The sequence below is a fragment of the Symsagittifera roscoffensis genome, chromosome 1 (genome assembly GCF_963678635.1).
Source record: "Symsagittifera roscoffensis chromosome 1, txSymRosc1.1, whole genome shotgun sequence".
Taxonomy (NCBI): domain Eukaryota; kingdom Metazoa; phylum Xenacoelomorpha; order Acoela; family Convolutidae; genus Symsagittifera; species Symsagittifera roscoffensis.
This window is the reverse complement of record NC_087062.1, coordinates 48442508-48460511: the sequence shown is the minus strand read 5'-3', so window position 1 is coordinate 48460511 and position 18004 is coordinate 48442508. Positions and strand designations below refer to the sequence as shown.

Genomic DNA, 18004 nt, shown 5'->3' with positions numbered 1-18004 from the left:
ATTTTTTCTTCTAAGATACTTCAGTTAATTTTACAGCGACCAGTCAATCTTCTTTCTAAGAAAACTTCTTTGGTTAATTTTACACTGCCCAGCCATTTCCTTAAAAAAAGACTTCGGTTCATTTTGCAGCGCCCAGTCATTTTTTAGAAAAACACTTCGGTTAGTTTCACAGCGACCAGCCATTCTTTTTTCTAAGAATAGAATACTTCGCTTATATTCACAGTGACCAGCCAGTCTTTTTTCTAAGAATAGAATACTTCGCTTATATTCACAGTGACCAGCCATTTTTTTTTCTGAGAAAACTTCGGTTAGTTTACAGCGACCAGGCTTTTTTTCTAAGAATACTTGGTTTCAATTCACAGCGACCAGCCATTCTTCTTTCTAAGATACTTCAGTTAACTTTACCGCGCCCAGTCTTTCTTTTTTTAATAAAGACTTTGGTCAATTTCACAGCGACCAGCCATTCTTTTTTGAAAAAAATACTGCGGTTTATTTTACAGCAACCAGTCATTCTTTTTTCTAAGAGTAGAATATTTTTTTTAATTTCACAGCGACCAGCCATTCTTCTTTCTGAGAACACTTCAGAAAATTTCACAGCGACCAGCCTTTCTTTTTTCTAGGAATACTTCCGTTAGTTTCACAGCGACCAGTCATTGTTTTTTTTACAAAATTTTGGTTAGTTTCACAGCGACCAGCCATGCTTTTTTTCTAAGAATACTTCGGTTAATTTCACAGCGACCCGCCATTTGTTTTTCTAAGATACTTCATTTACTTTCACAGCCACCAGTCATTCATCTTTCTCAGAATACTTCTTCGGTTAATTTTACCGTGCCCAGTCATTTTTTTTTTCAAAAAAAAGTACTTCGGTTAATTTCACAGCGACCAGCCATTCTTTTTTCCAAGATATTTCAGTTAATTTTTTAGTGGCCAGTCATTCTTCTTTCTAAATATACTTCGGTTACCTTCACAGCGACTAGCCATTCTTTTTCCTAAAATACTTCAGTTAATTTTAAAGCTACCAGTCATTCTGCTTTCTAATATTAACTCGGTTGTTTTCACAGCAAGCAGCCATTCTTTTTTAAAAGTTCTTTGGTTAATTTTACAGCGCCCAGTCTTTTTTTTTTAAAAAAAATCTCGGTTAATTTCACAGCGACTAGCCATTTCAAAAAAAAACAGTTCGGTTGATTTCACAGCAACCAGCCATTCTTTTTTCTAAGAATTGAAAACTTCGTTTTATTTCACAGCGACCAGCCACTTTTTACCAGAACACTTCAGTTGTTTTTACAGCGACCAGCCATTCTTTGTTCTAGGAATACTTCGATTAATTTCACAGCGACCAGTCATTCTTTTTTCTAGGAATACTTCCGTTAATTTCACAGCGACCAGTCATTGTTTTTTTTACAAAATTTTGGTTAGTTTCACAGCGACCAGCCATGCTTTTTTTCTAAGAATACTTCGGTTAATTTCACAGCGACCCGCCATTTTTTTTTCTAAGATACTTCATTTACTTTCACAGCCACCAGTCATTCATCTTTCTAAGAATACTTCTTCGGTTAATTTTACCGTGCCCAGTCATTTTTTTTTTCAAAAAAAAGTACTTCGGTTAATTTCACAGCGACCAGCCATTCTTTTTTCCAAGATATTTCAGTTAATTTTTTAGTGGCCAGTCATTCTTCTTTCTAAATATACTTCGGTTACCTTCACAGCGACTAGCCATTCTTTTTCCTAAAATACTTCAGTTAATTTTAAAGCTACCAGTCATTCTGCATTCTAATATTAACTCGGTTGTTTTCACAGCAAGCAGCCATTCTTTTTTAAAAGTTCTTTGGTTAATTTTACAGCGCCCAGTCTTTTTTTTTAAAAAAAACTTCGGTTAATTTCACAGCGACTAGCCATTTAAAAAAAAAAGAGTTCGGTTGATTTCACAGCAACCAGCCATTCTTTTTTCTAAGAATTGAAAACTGCGTTTTATTTCACAGCGACCAGCCACTTTTTACCAGAACACTTCAGTTGTTTTTACAGCGACCAGCCATTCTTTGTTCTAGGAATACTTCGATTATTTTCACAGCGACCAGTCATTCTTTTTTAAAAATACTTCGGTTAGTTTACAGTGACCAGCTTTTTTTCTAAGATTACTTCGGTTAAATTCACAGCGACCAGCCATTTTTCTTTCTAAGATACTTCAGTTAATTTTACAGCGACCAGTTATTCTTTTTTCAAAAAGACTTTGGTCAATTTCAGAGCGATCAGCCAATCTTTTTTTAAAAATACACCGGTTGATTTTACAGCGACCAGCCATTCTTTTTTCTAAGAATAGAATACATCTTTTAATTTCACAGCGACCAGCCATTCTTTTTTCTAAGAACACTTCAAGTGTTTTCACAGCGACCAGCCATTCTTTTTTCTAAGAATTGAAAACTTCGTTTTATTTCACAGCGACCAGTCACTTTTTACCAGAACACTTCAGTTGTTTTTACAGCGACCAGCCACTCTTTGTTCTAGGAATACTTCGATTATTTTCACAGCGACCAGTCATTCTTTTTTAAAAATACTTCGGTTTAGTTTACAGTGACCAGCTTTTTTTCTAAGATTACTTCGGTTAAATTCACAGCGACCAGCCATTTTTTGTTTCTAAGATACTTCAGTTAATTTTACAGCGACCAGTCATTCTTTTTTCAAAAAGACTTTGGTCAATTTCAGAGCGATCAGCCATTCTTTTTTTAAAAATACACCAGTTGATTTTACAGCGACCAGCCATTCTTTTTTCTAAGAATAGAATACATCTTTTAATTTCACAGCGACCAGCCATTCTTTTTTCTAAGAACACTTCAATTGTTTTCACAGCGACCAGCCATTCTCTTTTCTAGGAATACTTTGGTTAATTTCACAGCGACCAGTCATTCTTTTTTTTTACAACACTTTGGTTAGTTTCAGAGCGACCAGCCATGCTTTTTTCCAAGAATATCTCGGTTAATTTTACAGCGACCAGCCATTTTTTCTTCTAAGATACTTCAGTTAATTTTACAGCGACCAGTCAACCTTCTCTCTAAGAATGCTTCGGTTAATTTCACAGAGAACATCCATTCTTTCTTTCTAAGATACTTCAGTTACTTTTACAGCGACCAGTCAATCTTCTTTCTAAGAAAACTTCTTTGGTTAATTTTACACTGCCCAGCCATTTCCTTAAAAAAAGACTTCGGTTCATTTTGCAGCGCCCAGTCATTTTTTAGAAAAACACTTCGCTTAGTTTCACAGCGACCAGCCATTTTTTTTTCTAAGAGTAGAATACTTCGCTTACATTCACAGTGACCAGCCATTCTTTTTTCTAAGAATAAAATACTTCGCTTATATTCACAGTGACCAGCCATTTTTTTTTCTGAGAAAACTTCGGTTAGTTTACAGCGACCAGGCTTTTTTTCTAAGAATACTTCGTTTCAATTCACAGCGACCAGCCATTCTTCTTTCTAAGATACTTCAGTTAATTTTACCGCGCCCAGTCTTTCTTTTTTTTATAAAGACTTTGGTCAATTTCACAGCGACCAGCCATTCTTTTTTGAAAAAAATACTGCGGTTTATTTTACAGCGACCAGTCATTCTTTTTTCTAAGAGTAGAATATTTCTTTTAATTTCACAGCGACCAGCCATTCTTCTTTCTGAGAACACTTCAGAAGGTTTCACAGCGACCAGCCTTTCTTTTTTCTAGGAATACTTCCGTTAATTTCACAGCGACCAGTCATTGTTTTTTTACAACGTTTTGGTTAGTTTCACAGCGACCAATCATGCTTTTTTTTCTAAGAATACTTCGGTTAATTTCACAGCGACCCGACATTCTTTTTTCTAAGATACTTCATTTACTTTTACAGCGACCAGTCATTCTTCTTTCTAAGAATACTTCTTCGGTTAATTTTACAGTGCCCAGTCATTTTTTTTTTCAAAAAAAATACTTCGGTTAATTTCACAGCGACCTGCTACTTTTTTTTAAAATAACTCGGTTGATTTCACAGCAACCAGCCATTCTTTTCTCTAAGAACAGAATACTTACTTATATTTCACAGCGACCAGCCATTTTTTTCTGAGAACAACTCAGTTGTTTTTACAGCGACCAGCCAATCTTTTTTCTAGGAGTACTTCTGTTATTTTCACAGCGACCAGTCCTTTTTTTTTAAATACTTCGATTAATTTCACAGGGACCAGCCATTTTTTAGAGAATAATTTGGTTGATTTCAGAGTGACCAGACATTCTTATTTCTAAGAATACTTCGATTAAATTCACAGCGACCAGCCATTGTTTTTTTAAGATACTTCAGTTAATTTACAACGCCCAGTCATTCGTTTTTTAAAAAATACTTCGGCTACTTTCACAGCGATCAACCATTTTCTTTTAAAAAACTTCGGTTCATTTTACAGCGCCCAGTCATTTAAAAAAAAAACACTTCGGTTAATTTCACAGGGACCAGCCATTTTTTAGAGAATAATTCGGTTGACTTCACAGTGACCAGCCATTCTTTTTTCTAAGATTAGAATACTTCACTTATATCCACAACAGCGACCAGCCATTTTTTTCTGAAAACACTTCAGTTGTTTTTACAGCGACCAGCCATTCTTTGTTCTAAGAATACTTCGGTTATTTTCACAGCGACCAGTCATTCTTTTTTAAAAATACTTCGGTTAGCTTACAGCGACCAGCCTTTTTTTCTGAGAAAACTTCGGTTAATTTCACAGCGATCAGCCATTCTTCTTTCTAAGATACTTCAGTTAGTTTTACAGCGCCCAGTCATTCTTTTTTTAAAAAGGCTTTGGTCAATTTCACAGCGACCAGCCATTTTTTTTTAAATACTTCGGTTGATTTTACAGCGACCAGCCATTCTTTTTTCTATGGATAGATTACTCCTTTTAAATTCACAGCGACCAGCCATTTTTTTTCTAAGAACACTTCAGGTGTTTTCACAGCGACCAGCCATTCTTTTTTCCAGGAATACTTCGGTTATTTTCACAGCGACCAGTCCTTTTTTTTTTAAATACTTCGATTAATTTCACAGGGACCAGCCATTTTTTAGAGAATAATTTGGTTGATTTCACAGTGACCAGACATTCTTTTTTCTAAGAATACTTTGATTAAATTCACAGCGACCAGCCATTGTTTTTTTAAGATACTTCAGTTAATTTACAACGCCCAGTCATTCGTTTTTTCAAAAATACTTCGGTTACTTTCACAGCGACCAACCATTTTCTTTTAAAAAACTTCGGTTCATTTTACAGCGCCCAGTCATTTAAAAAAAAACACTTCGGTTAATTTCACAGGGACCAGCCATTTTTTAGAGAATAATTCGGTTGCTTTCACAGTGACCAGCCATTCTTTTTTCTAAGATTAGAATACTTCACTTATATCCACAACAGCGACCAGCCGTTTTTTTTCTGAAAACACTTCAGTTGTTTTTACAGCGACCAGCCATTCTTTGTTCTAAGAATACTTCGGTTATTTTCACAGCGACCAGTCATTCTTTTTTAAAAATACTTCGGTTAGCTTACAGCGACCAGCCTTTTTTTCTAAGAAAACTTCGGTTAATTTCACAGCGATCAGCCATTTTTCTTTCCAAGATACTTCAGTTAGTTTTACAGCGCCCAGTCATTCTTTTTTTAAAAAGGCTTTGGTCAATTTCACAGCGACCAGCCATTTTTTTTTAAATACTTCGGTTGATTTTACAGCGACCAGCCATTCTTTTTTCTAAGGATAGATTACTCCTTTTAAATTCACAGCGACCAGCCATTTTTTTTCTAAGAACACTTCAGGTGTTTTCACAGCGACCAGCCATTCTTTTTTCCAGGAACACTTCGGTTAATTTCACAGCGACCAGTCGTTCTTTTTTTACAACACTTCCATTAGTTTCACAGCGACCAGCCATGCTTTTTTCTAAGATCACTTCATCTAATTTCACAGCGACCAGCCACTCTTTTTTCTAAGATACTTCAGTTAATTTTACAGCGACCAGTCATTCGTTTTTTAAAAAATACTTCGGTTACTTTCACAGCGACCAACCATTTTCTTTTAAAAAACTTCGGTTCATTTTACAGCGCCCAGTCATTTAAAAAAAAACACTTCGGTTAATTTCACAGGGCCAGACATTTTTTAGAGAATAAATCGGTTGCTTTCACAGTGACCAGCCATTCTTTTTTCTAAGATTAGAATACTTCGCTTATATCCACAACAGCGACCAGCCATTTTTTTTCTGAAAACACTTCACTTGTTTTTACAGCGACCAGCCATTCTTTGTTCTAAGAATACTTCGGTTTTTTTCACAGCGACCAGTTATTCTTTTTTCAAAATACTTCGGTTAGCTTACAGCGACCAGCCTTTTTTTCTAAGAAAACTTCGGTTTTTTCACAGCGATCAGCCATTCTTCTTTCTAAGATACTTCAGTTAGTTTTACAGCGCCCAGTCATTCTTTTTTTAAAAATACTTCGGTTGATTTTACAGCGACCAGCCATTCTTTTTTCTAAGGATAGAATACTCATTTTAATTTCACAGCGACCAGCCATTCTTTTTCTAAGAACACTTCAGGTGTTTTCACAGCGACCAGCCATTTTTTTTCTAGGAATACTTCGGTTAATTTCACAGCGACCAGTCGTTCTTTTTTTACAACACTTCGGTTAGTTTCACAGCGACCAGCCATGCTTCTTTCTAAGAACACTTCATCTAATTTCACAGCGACCAGCCACTCTTTTTTCTAAGATACTTCAGTTAATTTTAGTGCGACCAGTCATTCTTCTTTCTAAGAACGCTTCGGTTAATTTCACAGCGAACAGCCATTTTTTTTCTAAGATACTTCAGTTAGTTTTACAGCAACCAGTCGTTCTTTTTTCTAAGAATACTTCGGTAGTTTTCACAGCTACCAGTCATTCTTTTTTTAAAAAAATACCTCGGTTAATTTTATAGCGCCCAATCATTTTAAAAAAATACATCGGTTAATTTCACAGCGACCAACATTCTTTTTTTCAAAAGGCTTTGGTTGATTTCACAGCGACCAGCCATTCTTTTTTCTAAGAATAGAATACTTCATTTAATTTCACAGCGACCAGCCGTTTTTTTTCAATAACACTTAACCTGTTTTTACAGCGACCAGCCATTTTTTTTTCTAGAAATACTTTTTTTCACAGCGACCAGTCATTTTTTTTTTAAATACTTCGGTTAGTTTCACAGCGACTAGCTTTTCTTCTAAGAAAACTTCGGTTAAATTCACAGCGACCAGCCATTCTTCTTTCTAAGATACTTCAGTTAATTTTACAGCGCCCAGGCATTCTTTTTTTTAAAATACTTCAGGTGTTTTCGCAGCAACCAGCCATTCTTTTTTCTAGGAAGACTTCGGTTAATTTCACAGCGACCAGTCGTTCTTATTTTTACAACACTTCGGTTAGTTTCACAGCGACCAGCCATGCTTTTTTCTAAGAACACTTCGTCTAATTTCACAGCGACCAGCCACTCTTCTTTCTAAGACACTTCAATTAATTTTACAGCGACCAGTCATTCTTTTTTCTAGAAACGCTTCGGTTAATTTCACAGCGAACAGCCATTTTTTTTTCTAAGATACTTCAGTTAGTTTTACAGCAACCAGTCGTTCTTTTTTCTAAGAATACTTCAGTAGTTTTCACAGCGAACAGTCATTCTTTTTTTAAAAAATGCCTCGGTTAATTTTATAGCGCCCAATCATTTCAAAAAAATACATCGGTTAATTTCACAGCGACAGGCATTTTTTTTTCAAACGGCTTTGGTTGATTTAACAGCGACCAGCCATTCTTTTTTCTAAGAATAGAACACTTCGTTTAATTTCACAGCGACCAGCCGTTTTTTTCTAAGAACACTTCAGTTGTTTTTACAGCGACCAGCCATTCTTTTTTCTAGAAATGCTTTTTTTCACGGCGACCAGTCATTCTTTTTTTAAAAAAAATACTTCGGTTAGTTTCATAGCGACCAGCTTTTTTTCTAAGAATACTTCGTTTAAATTCACAGCGACCAGCCATTCTTCTTTCTAAGATACTTCAGTTAACTTTACAGCGCCCAGTCACTCTTTTTTTTAAAAAATATTTAGTTGATTTTACAGCGACCAGCCATTTTTTTTTCTAAGAATAGAATACTTCTTTTAATTTCACAGCGACCATTCATTCTTTTTTCTACGAATACTTCAGGTGTTTTCGCAGCAACCAGCCATTTTTTTTTCTAGGAAGACTTCGGTTAATTTCACAGCGACCAGTCATTCTCTTTTTTACAACAGTTCTGTTAGTTTCACAGCAACCAGTCTTGCTTTTTTTCTAAGAACACTTCGGTGAATTTCACAGCGACCAGTCATTCTTTTTTCTAAGATACTTCAGTTAATTTTACAGCGACCAGTCATTCTTCTTTCTAAAAATGCTTCGGTTAATATTACAGCGAACAGCCATCGTTTTTTCTAAGATACTTCAGTAAATTTTACAGCGATCAGTCATCCTTCTTTCTAAGAATACTTCGGTTGTTTTCACAGCGACCAGTCATTCTTTCTTTAAAAAGTACTTCAAAGAATTTTATAGCGCCCAATCATTTTTTATTAAAAAATGCATCGGTTAATTTCAGAGCGACCAGCCATTTTTTTTTTCAAAAGACTTCGGTTCATTTCACAGCAATCAGCCATTATTTTTTCTAAGAATGAAATACTTCGTTTGATTTCACAGCGACCAGCCAAGCTCCTTTCTAAGATACTTCAGTTAATTTTACAGCGCCCAGTCATTCTTTTTTAAAAAAAGCTTTTAATTTCACAGCAACCAGACATTCTTTTTTCTAAGAACATTTCAGGTGTTTTCACAGCGACCAGCCATTCTTTTTTCCAGGAAGACTTCGGTTAATTTCACAGCGACCAGTCGTTCTTATTTTACAACACTTCGGTTAGTTTCACAGCGACCAGCCATGCTTTTTTCTAAGAACACTTGATCTGATTTCACAGCGACCAGCCACTCTTTTTTCTAAGATACTTCAATTAATTTTACAGCGACCAGTCAATTTTTTTCTAAAAAATGCATCGGTTCATTTCACAGCGACCAGCCATTCTATTTTAAAAATACTTCGGTTGATTTTACAGCGACCAGCCATTCTTTTTTCTAAGGATAGAATAGTCCTTTTAATTTCACAGCGACAAGCCATTCTTTTTTCTAAGAACACTTCAGGTGTTTTCACAGCGACCAGCCATTGTTTTTTCTAGGAAGACTTCTGTTAATTTCACAGCGACCAGTCATTCTTTTTTTATAACACTTCTTTTAGTTTCACAGTGACCAGCCATGCTTTTTTCAAAGAACACTTCGGTTGTTTTCGCAGCGACCAGGCATTCTTTTTTTAAAAAATACCTCGATTGATTTTATAGCGCCCAGTCTTTTTAAAAAAAATGCATCGGTTAATTTCACAGCGAGCAGCCTTTTTTTTCAAAAGGCTTCGGTTGATTTCACAGCAACCAGCCATTCTTTTTTCTATGAATAGAAGACTTCGTTTATTTTCACACGACCAGCCATTTTTTTTCTAGAAATACTTTTTTTTCACAGCGACCATACATTTTTTTTAAAAAATACTTCGGTTAGTTTCACCGCGACCAGCCAATTTTTTTTTCTAATAATACTTTGGTTAAATTTACAGCGAACAGCCATTTTTTTTTAAGATACTGCAGTTTTTTTACAGCGCCCAGTCATTCTTTTTTTGAAAAATTACTTCGGTTAGTTTCACAGCGACCAGCCATTCTTTTTTTAAAAATACTTTGGTTAGTTTCACAGCGACCAGCCATTCTTTTTTTTAAGAACACTTCTTTTAATTTCACAGCAACCAGCCATTCTTTTTTCTAAAATAATTCAGTTAATTTTACAGCGACCAGTCATTCTTCTTTCTAAGAGTACTTCGGTTGTTTTCACAGCGAGCAGCCATTCTTTTTTTAAAAACACCTGGTTGATTTCACAGCGGCCAGGCATTCTTTTTTTAAAAAATACCTCGATTGATTTTATAGCGCCCAGTCTTTTTAAAAAAAAATGCATCGGTTAATTTCACAGCGAGCAGCCATTTTTTTTCAAAAGGCTTCGGTTGATTTCACAGCGACCAGCCATTCTTTTTTCTATGAATAGAAGACTTTGTTTATTTTCACAGCGACCAGCCATTTTTTTCTAAGAACACTTCAGTTGTTTTTACAGCGACCAGCTATTTTTTTCTAGAAATACTTTTTTTTTCACAGCGACCAGTCACTTTTTTTGATACTTCGGTTAGTTTCACCACGACCAGCCAATTTTTTTTCTAAGAATACTTCGGTTAAAATCAAAGCGAACAGCCATTTTTTTTAAAGATACTCCAGTTTTTTTACAGCGCCCAGTCATTCTTTTTTTGAAAAATTACTTCGGTTAGCTTCACAGCGACCAGCCATTCTTTTTTTAAAAATACTTTGGTTAGTTTCACAGCGACCAGCCATTCTTCTTTCTAAGAGTACTTTGGTTGTTTTCACAGCGAGCAGCCATTCTTCTTTTAAAAACACCTGGTTGATTTCACAGCGGCCAGCCATTTTTTTTCTAAGAATACTTTGGTTGTTTTCACAGCAACCAGTCATTCTTTTTTATAAAATTCCTCGATCAATTTTATAGCTCCCGGTCATTTTTTTTAAAAATGCGTCGGTTAATTTCACAGCGCCCAGTCATTTTTTTTTTAAAAAGGCTTTGGTCAATTATTTCACAGCGACCAGCCATTCTTTTTTTAAAAATACTTCGGTTGATTTAACAGCGACCAGCCATTTGTTTTTCTATGAACACTTCAGGTGTTTTCACAGCGACCAGCCATTCTTTTTTCCGGGAAGACTTCGGTTAATTTCACAGCGACCAGTCGTTTTTTTTTTGCAACACTTCGGCTAGTTTCACAGCGACCAGCCATGATTTTTTTCTAAGAACACTTCGGTTAATTTCACAGCGACCAGTCATTCTTCCTTCTAAGAATACTTCCGTTGTTTTCACAGCGACCAGTCAATCTTTTTAAAAAAAAATACCTCGATTAATTTTATAGCTCCCGGTCATTTTAAAAAAAAATGCATCGTTTAATTTCACAGCGCACAGTCATTCTTTTTTAAAAAAGGCTTGGGTTGATTTCACAGTGACCAGCCATTCTTTTTTTTTTAAAATACTTCGGTTGATTTTACAGCGACCAGCCATTCTTTTTTCTAGGAAGACTTCGGTTAATTTCACAGCGACTAGTCGTTCTTTTTTTTTCATTTTTCTTTCTAAGAATGCTACGGTTAATTTCACAGCGAACAGCAATTCTTTTTTCTAAGATACTTCAGTTACTTTTACAGCGGCCAGTCATTCTTCCTTCTAAGAATATTTCGGTTGTTTTCACAGCGACCAGTCATTCTTTTTTCAAAAAATACCTCGATCAATTTTATAGCGCCCAGTCATTTTTTTTCTAAAAAAAGCATTGGTTCATTTCACAGCGACCAGCCTTTTTTTTTCAAAAAGCTTGGGTTGATTTCACAGCGACCAGCCATTCTTTTTTCTATGGATAGAATACTTCGTTTAATTTCACAGCGACCAGCCATTTTTTTTCTAAGAACACTTCATTTGTTTTTACAGCGACCAGTCATTCTTTTTTCTAGAAATATTTTTTTTTTCACAGCGACCAGTCATTCTTTTTTTTAAAAAAATACTTCGGTTAGTTTCACCGCGACCAGCCAATTTTTTTTCTAAGATTACTTCGGTTAAATTCACAGCGACCAGCCATTCTTTTTCTTAAGATACTCCAGTTTTTTCACAGCGCCCAGTAATTCTTTTTTTAAAAAACACTTCGGTTAGTTTCACAGCGACCGGCCTTTCTTTTTTTAAAAATACTTGGTTAGTTTCACAGCGACCAGCCATTCTTTTTTCTGAGAATACTTCGGTTAATTTCACAGCGACCAGCCATTGTTTTTTCTAAGATACTTCAGTTAATTTTACAGCCACCAGTCATTCTTTTTTTTTTAAATACTTGGTTGATTTCACAGCGGCCAGCCATTTTTTTTTCTAAGAATACTTCGGATTATTTCACAGCGACCAGCCATGTTTTTTTCAAAAAATACTTCGGTTATTTTCATAGCGACCAGCCATTCGTTTTTAAAAATTATTTCGGTTAGTTTCACAGCGACCAGTCATTTGTTTTCTAAGAATACTTGGGTAATTTTCACAGCGACCAGCCATTCTTTTTTTACAAAATGCTTGGGTTATTTTCACAGCTGTCAGCCATTCTTGTTTTATGTTAGAATCTTGTTGCTTGACTTTAATTTATTGTTAAGTAGTAGAGCTGTAGTGATGTACCTATGTTAGCGAACATGTGTTCATCTATGATGAAGGAGACGTCTGTCCTGGCCATGGTAGCAGCCAGTGCTAAAGTGGGTCTGTGGTATCCATTCTCCTCAGTTTCAACAACCATCCCCAATCCCCTGACTACTGAAATACTCTTTACATTTCATCTGCATGCTTCGGTTAATTTCACAGCGAACAGCAATTCTTTTTTCTAAGATACTTCAGTTACTTTTACAGCGACCAGTCATTCTTCCTTCTAAGAATACTTCCGTTGTTTTCACAGCGACCAGTCAATCTTTTTTTTAAAAAAAAATACCTCGATTAATTTTATAGCTCCCGGTCATTAAAAAAAATGCATCGTTTAATTTCACAGCGCCCAGTCATTCTTTTTTTAAAAAGGCTTGGATTGATTTCACAGTGACCAGCCATTCTTTTTTTTTTTAAAATACTTCGGTTGATTTCACAGCGACCAGCCATTCTTTTTTCTAAGAAAAGAATACTTCTTTTAATTTCACAGCGACCAGCCATTCTTTTTTCTATGAATACTTCTTTTTTCTAAGAAAAGAATACTTCTTTTAATTTCACAGCGACCAGCCATTCTTTTTTTACAAAATGCTTGGGTTATTTTCACAGCTATCAGCCATTCTTGTTTTATGTTAGAATCTTGTTGCTTGACTTTAATTTATTGTTAAGTAGTAGAGCTGTAGTGATGTACCTATGTTAGCGAACATGTGTTCATCTATGATGAAGGAGACGTCTGTCCTGGCCATGGCAGCAGCCAGTGCTAAAGTGGGTCTGTGGTATCCATTCTCCTCAGTTTCAACAACCATCCCCAATCCCCTGACTACTGAAATACTCTTTACATTTCATCTGCATTTTCTTGCTTTCATCACTATGCTCCTACTCGCACGCACCCTTCCTGCTCATCGCCTCCTGAGCTCCCACCTCCCCCCTCCACCCTCCGGGTTGTGATCTCCAAAGACATACTACCACTGTTCCTATATTATCAACTTTTTTGGAGTTCGTTTTCAGATTCAGAGATAGAGCCACTAAATTGAGGGACCCTAGGAGATGAAAATCGGTTGGGGTTAGATTTCAGATGGGTTAGATGTGTTTTTATAACTTCTCTCGTGTTTCACAAATAATTGGGTTATTGAAGTGATTCTTTTTGCATTAAGCAGCAAAAGTTTGCCGAAATCTTATGATATAGTTCATTTAGTTGGATTGTTTTTTTCACGTATGTTTTCGCGATTTATTGAATTTCACTGCGCTAGTAAACAAGCCATTCAAAAAGAAATAGATGTTTTCAGATTTTTTGAAAAAAAAATTATCCAGCAAAACGACAAGAAAATCCACCATTTGTGCATGCAGGACTACGTTATTCACCCCCAAAAAACGTTATTCTTCTTTTTTCTAAGAATACTTTGGTTAATTTCACAGCAACCAGCCATTCTTTTTTCTAAGATACTTCAGTTAATTTTACAGCGACCAGTCATTATTCTTTCTAAGAGCACTTCGGTTGTTTTCACAGCGAGCAGTCATTCTTTTTTTAAAAACACCTGGTTGATTTCACAGCGGCCAGGCATTCTTTTTTAAAAAAATTCCTCGATTGATTTTATAGCGCGCAGTCTTTTTTAAAAAAAATGCATCGGTTAATTTCACAGCGAGCAGCCATTTTTTTTCAAAAGGCCTCGGTTGATTTCACAGCGACCAGCCATTTTTTTTCTAAGATTACTTCGGTTAAATTCACAGCGACCAGCCATTCTTTTTCTTAAGATACTCCAGTTTTTTCACAGCGCCCAGTAATTCTTTTTTTAAAAAACACTTCGGTTAGTTTCACAGCGACCGGCCTTTCTTTTTTTAAAAATACTTGGTTAGTTTCACAGCGACCAGCCATTCTTTTTTCTGAGAATACTTCGGTTAATTTCACAGCGACCAGCCATTGTTTTTTCTAAGATACTTCAGTTAATTTTACAGCCACCAGTCATTCTTCTCTCTAAGAGTACTTCGGTTATTTTCACAGCGACCAGCCATTCTTTTTTTTTAAATACTTGGTTGATTTCACAGCGGCCAGCCATTTTTTTTTCTAAGAATACTTCGGATTATTTCACAGCGACCAGCCATGTTTTTTTCAAAAAATACTTCGGTTATTTTCATAGCGACCAGCCATTCGTTTTTAAAAATTATTTCGGTTAGTTTCACAGCGACCAGTCATTTGTTTTCTAAGAATACTTGGGTAATTTTCACAGCGACCAGCCATTCTTTTTTTACAAAATGCTTGGGTTATTTTCACAGCTGTCAGCCATTCTTGTTTTATGTTAGAATCTTGTTGCTTGACTTTAATTTATTGTTAAGTAGTAGAGCTGTAGTGATGTACCTATGTTAGCGAACATGTGTTCATCTATGATGAAGGAGACGTCTGTCCTGGCCATGGTAGCAGCCAGTGCTAAAGTGGGTCTGTGGTATCCATTCTCCTCAGTTTCAACAACCATCCCCAATCCCCTGACTACTGAAATACTCTTTACATTTCATCTGCATGCTTCGGTTAATTTCACAGCGAACAGCAATTCTTTTTTCTAAGATACTTCAGTTACTTTTACAGCGACCAGTCATTCTTCCTTCTAAGAATACTTCCGTTGTTTTCACAGCGACCAGTCAATCTTTTTTTTAAAAAATACCTCGATTAATTTTATAGCTCCCGGTCATTAAAAAAAATGCATCGTTTAATTTCACAGCGCCCAGTCATTCTTTTTTTAAAAAGGCTTGGATTGATTTCACAGTGACCAGCCATTCTTTTTTTTTTTTAAATACTTCGGTTGATTTCACAGCGACCAGCCATTCTTTTTTCTAAGAAAAGAATACTTCTTTTAATTTCACAGCGACCAGCCATTCTTTTTTCTATGAATACTTCTTTTTTCTAAGAAAAGAATACTTCTTTTAATTTCACAGCGACCAGCCATTCTTTTTTTACAAAATGCTTGGGTTATTTTCACAGCTATCAGCCATTCTTGTTTTATGTTAGAATCTTGTTGCTTGACTTTAATTTATTGTTAAGTAGTAGAGCTGTAGTGATGTACCTATGTTAGCGAACATGTGTTCATCTATGATGAAGGAGACGTCTGTCCTGGCCATGGCAGCAGCCAGTGCTAAAGTGGGTCTGTGGTATCCATTCTCCTCAGTTTCAACAACCATCCCCAATCCCCTGACTACTGAAATACTCTTTACATTTCATCTGCATTTTCTTGCTTTCATCACTATGCTCCTACTCGCACCCTTCCTGCTCATCGCCTCCTGAGCTCCCACCTCCCCCCTCCACCCTCCGGGTTGTGATCTCCAAAGACATACTACCACTGTTCCTATATTATCAACTTTTTTGGAGTTCGTTTTCAGATTCAGAGATAGAGCCACTAAATTGAGGGACCCTAGGAGATGAAAATCGGTTGGGGTTAGATTTCAGATGGGTTAGATGTGTTTTTATAACTTCTCTCGTGTTTCACAAATAATTGGGTTATTGAAGTGATTCTTTTTGCATTAAGCAGCAAAAGTTTGCCGAAATCTTATGATATAGTTCATTTAGTTGGATTGTTTTTTTCACGTATGTTTTCGCGATTTATTGAATTTCACTGCGCTAGTAAACAAGCCATTCAAAAAGAAATAGATGTTTTCAGATTTTTTGAAAAAAAAATTATCCAGCAAAACGACAAGAAAATCCACCATTTGTGCATGCAGGACTACGTTATTCACCCCCAAAAAACGTTATTCTTCTTTTTTCTAAGAATACTTTGGTTAATTTCACAGCAACCAGCCATTCTTTTTTCTAAGATACTTCAGTTAATTTTACAGCGACCAGTCATTATTCTTTCTAAGAGCACTTCGGTTGTTTTCACAGCGAGCAGTCATTTTTTTTTTAAAAACACCTGGTTGATTTCACAGCGGCCAGGCATTCTTTTTTAAAAAAATTCCTCGATTGATTTTATAGCGCGCAGTCTTTTTTAAAAAAATGCATCGGTTAATTTCACAGCGAGCAGCCATTTTTTTCAAAAGGCCTCGGTTGATTTCACAGCGACCAGCCATTTTTTTTTTTAAAATACCTCGATTGATTTTATAGCGCCCAGTCTTTTTTTAAAAAATTGCATCGGTTCATTCTTTTTTTCTAAGAATACTTTGGTTGTTTTCACAGCGACCAGGCATTCTTTTTTTAAAAAATACCTCGATTGATTTTATAGCGCCCAGTCTTTTTTTAAAAAAAATGCATCGGTTAGTTTCACAGCGAGCAGCCATTTTTTTTAAAGGCTTCGGTTGATTTCACAGCGACCAGCCATTCTTTTTTCTATGAATAGAAGTCTTTGTTTATTTTCACAGCGACCAGCCATTTTTTTTCTAAGAACACTTCAGTTGTTTTTACAGCGACCAGCTATTTTTTTTCTAGAAATACTTTTCTTTTCACAGCGACCAGTCATTTTTTTTTAAATACTTCGGTTAGTTTCACTGCGACCAGCCAATTTTTTTTCTAAGAATACTTCGGTTAAATTCAAAGCGAACATTCATTTTTTTTTAAGATACTCCAGTTTTTTTACAGCGCCCAGTCATTCTTTTTTTGAAAAATTACTTCGGTTAGCTTCACAGCGACCAGCCATTTTTTTTAAAATACTTTGGTTAGTTTCACAGCGACCAGCCATTCTTCTTTCTAAGAGTACTTTGGTTGTTTTCACAGCGAGCAGCCATTCTTTTTTTAAAAACACCTGGTTGATTTCACAGCGGCCAGCCATTTTTTTTCTAAGAATACTTTGGTTGTTTTCACAGCGACCAGTCATTCTTTTTTATAAAATTCCTCGATCAATTTTATAGCTCCCGGTCATTTTTTTTAAAAATGCATCGGTTAATTTCACAGCGCCCAGTCATTCTTTTTTTAAAAAGGCTTTGGTCAATTTCACAGCGACCAGCCATTCTTTTTTTAAAAATACTTCGGTTGATTTAACAGCGACCAGCCATTCTTTTTTCTATGAACACTTCAGGTGTTTTCACAGCGACCAGCCATTCTTTTTTCTGGGAAGACTTCGGTTAATTTCACAGGGACCGGTCGGTTTTTTTTTACTACACTTCGACTAGTTTCACAGCGACCAGCCATGATATTTTTCTAAGAACACTTCGGTTAATTTCACAGCGACCAGTCATTCTTTTTTCTAAGATACTTCAGTTAATTTTACAGCGACCAGTCATTCTTCTTTCTAAGAATGCTTCGGTTAATTTCACAGCGAACAGCAATTCTTTTTTCTAAGATACTTCAGTTACTTTTACAGCGACCAGTCATTCTTCCTTCTAAGAATACTTCCGTTGTTTTCACAGCGACCAGTCAATCTTTTTTTAAAAAAATACCTCGATTAATTTTATAGCTCCCGGTCATTAAAAAAAATGCATCGTTTAATTTCACAGCGCCCAGTCATTCTTTTTTTAAAAAGGCTTGGGTTGATTTCACAGTGACCAGCCATTCTTTTTTTTTAAAAATACTTCGGTTGATTTCACAGCGACCAGCCATTCTTTTTTCTAAGAAAAGAATACTTCTTTTAATTTCACAGCGACCAGCCATTCTTTTTTCTATGAATACTTCAGGTGTTTTCAAAGCGACCAGCCATTCTTTTTTCTAGGAAGACATCGGTTAATTTCACAGCGACCAGTCGTTCTTTTTTTTACA

At 35.8% G+C, this 18004-nt stretch overlaps 1 protein-coding gene across 1 annotated transcript in view; it reads right to left on the bottom strand.

Moving 5' to 3' along the window:
* The window catches only part of LOC134857803 (uncharacterized), a 236245-nt gene extending 220741 nt beyond the window's left edge, over window positions 1-15504 (bottom strand). The window contains exons 1-4 of the mRNA XM_063873753.1: window positions 15390-15504; window positions 14690-14821; window positions 13028-13159; window positions 12325-12456 (exon numbers count right to left, since the gene is read on the bottom strand). Of these exons, the coding sequence (XP_063729823.1) occupies window positions 12325-12456; window positions 13028-13159; window positions 14690-14821; window positions 15390-15504 (511 nt within the window). The remainder of the gene's footprint in view (window positions 1-12324; window positions 12457-13027; window positions 13160-14689; window positions 14822-15389) is intronic.
* Window positions 15505-18004: the final 2500 nt, after the last annotated feature.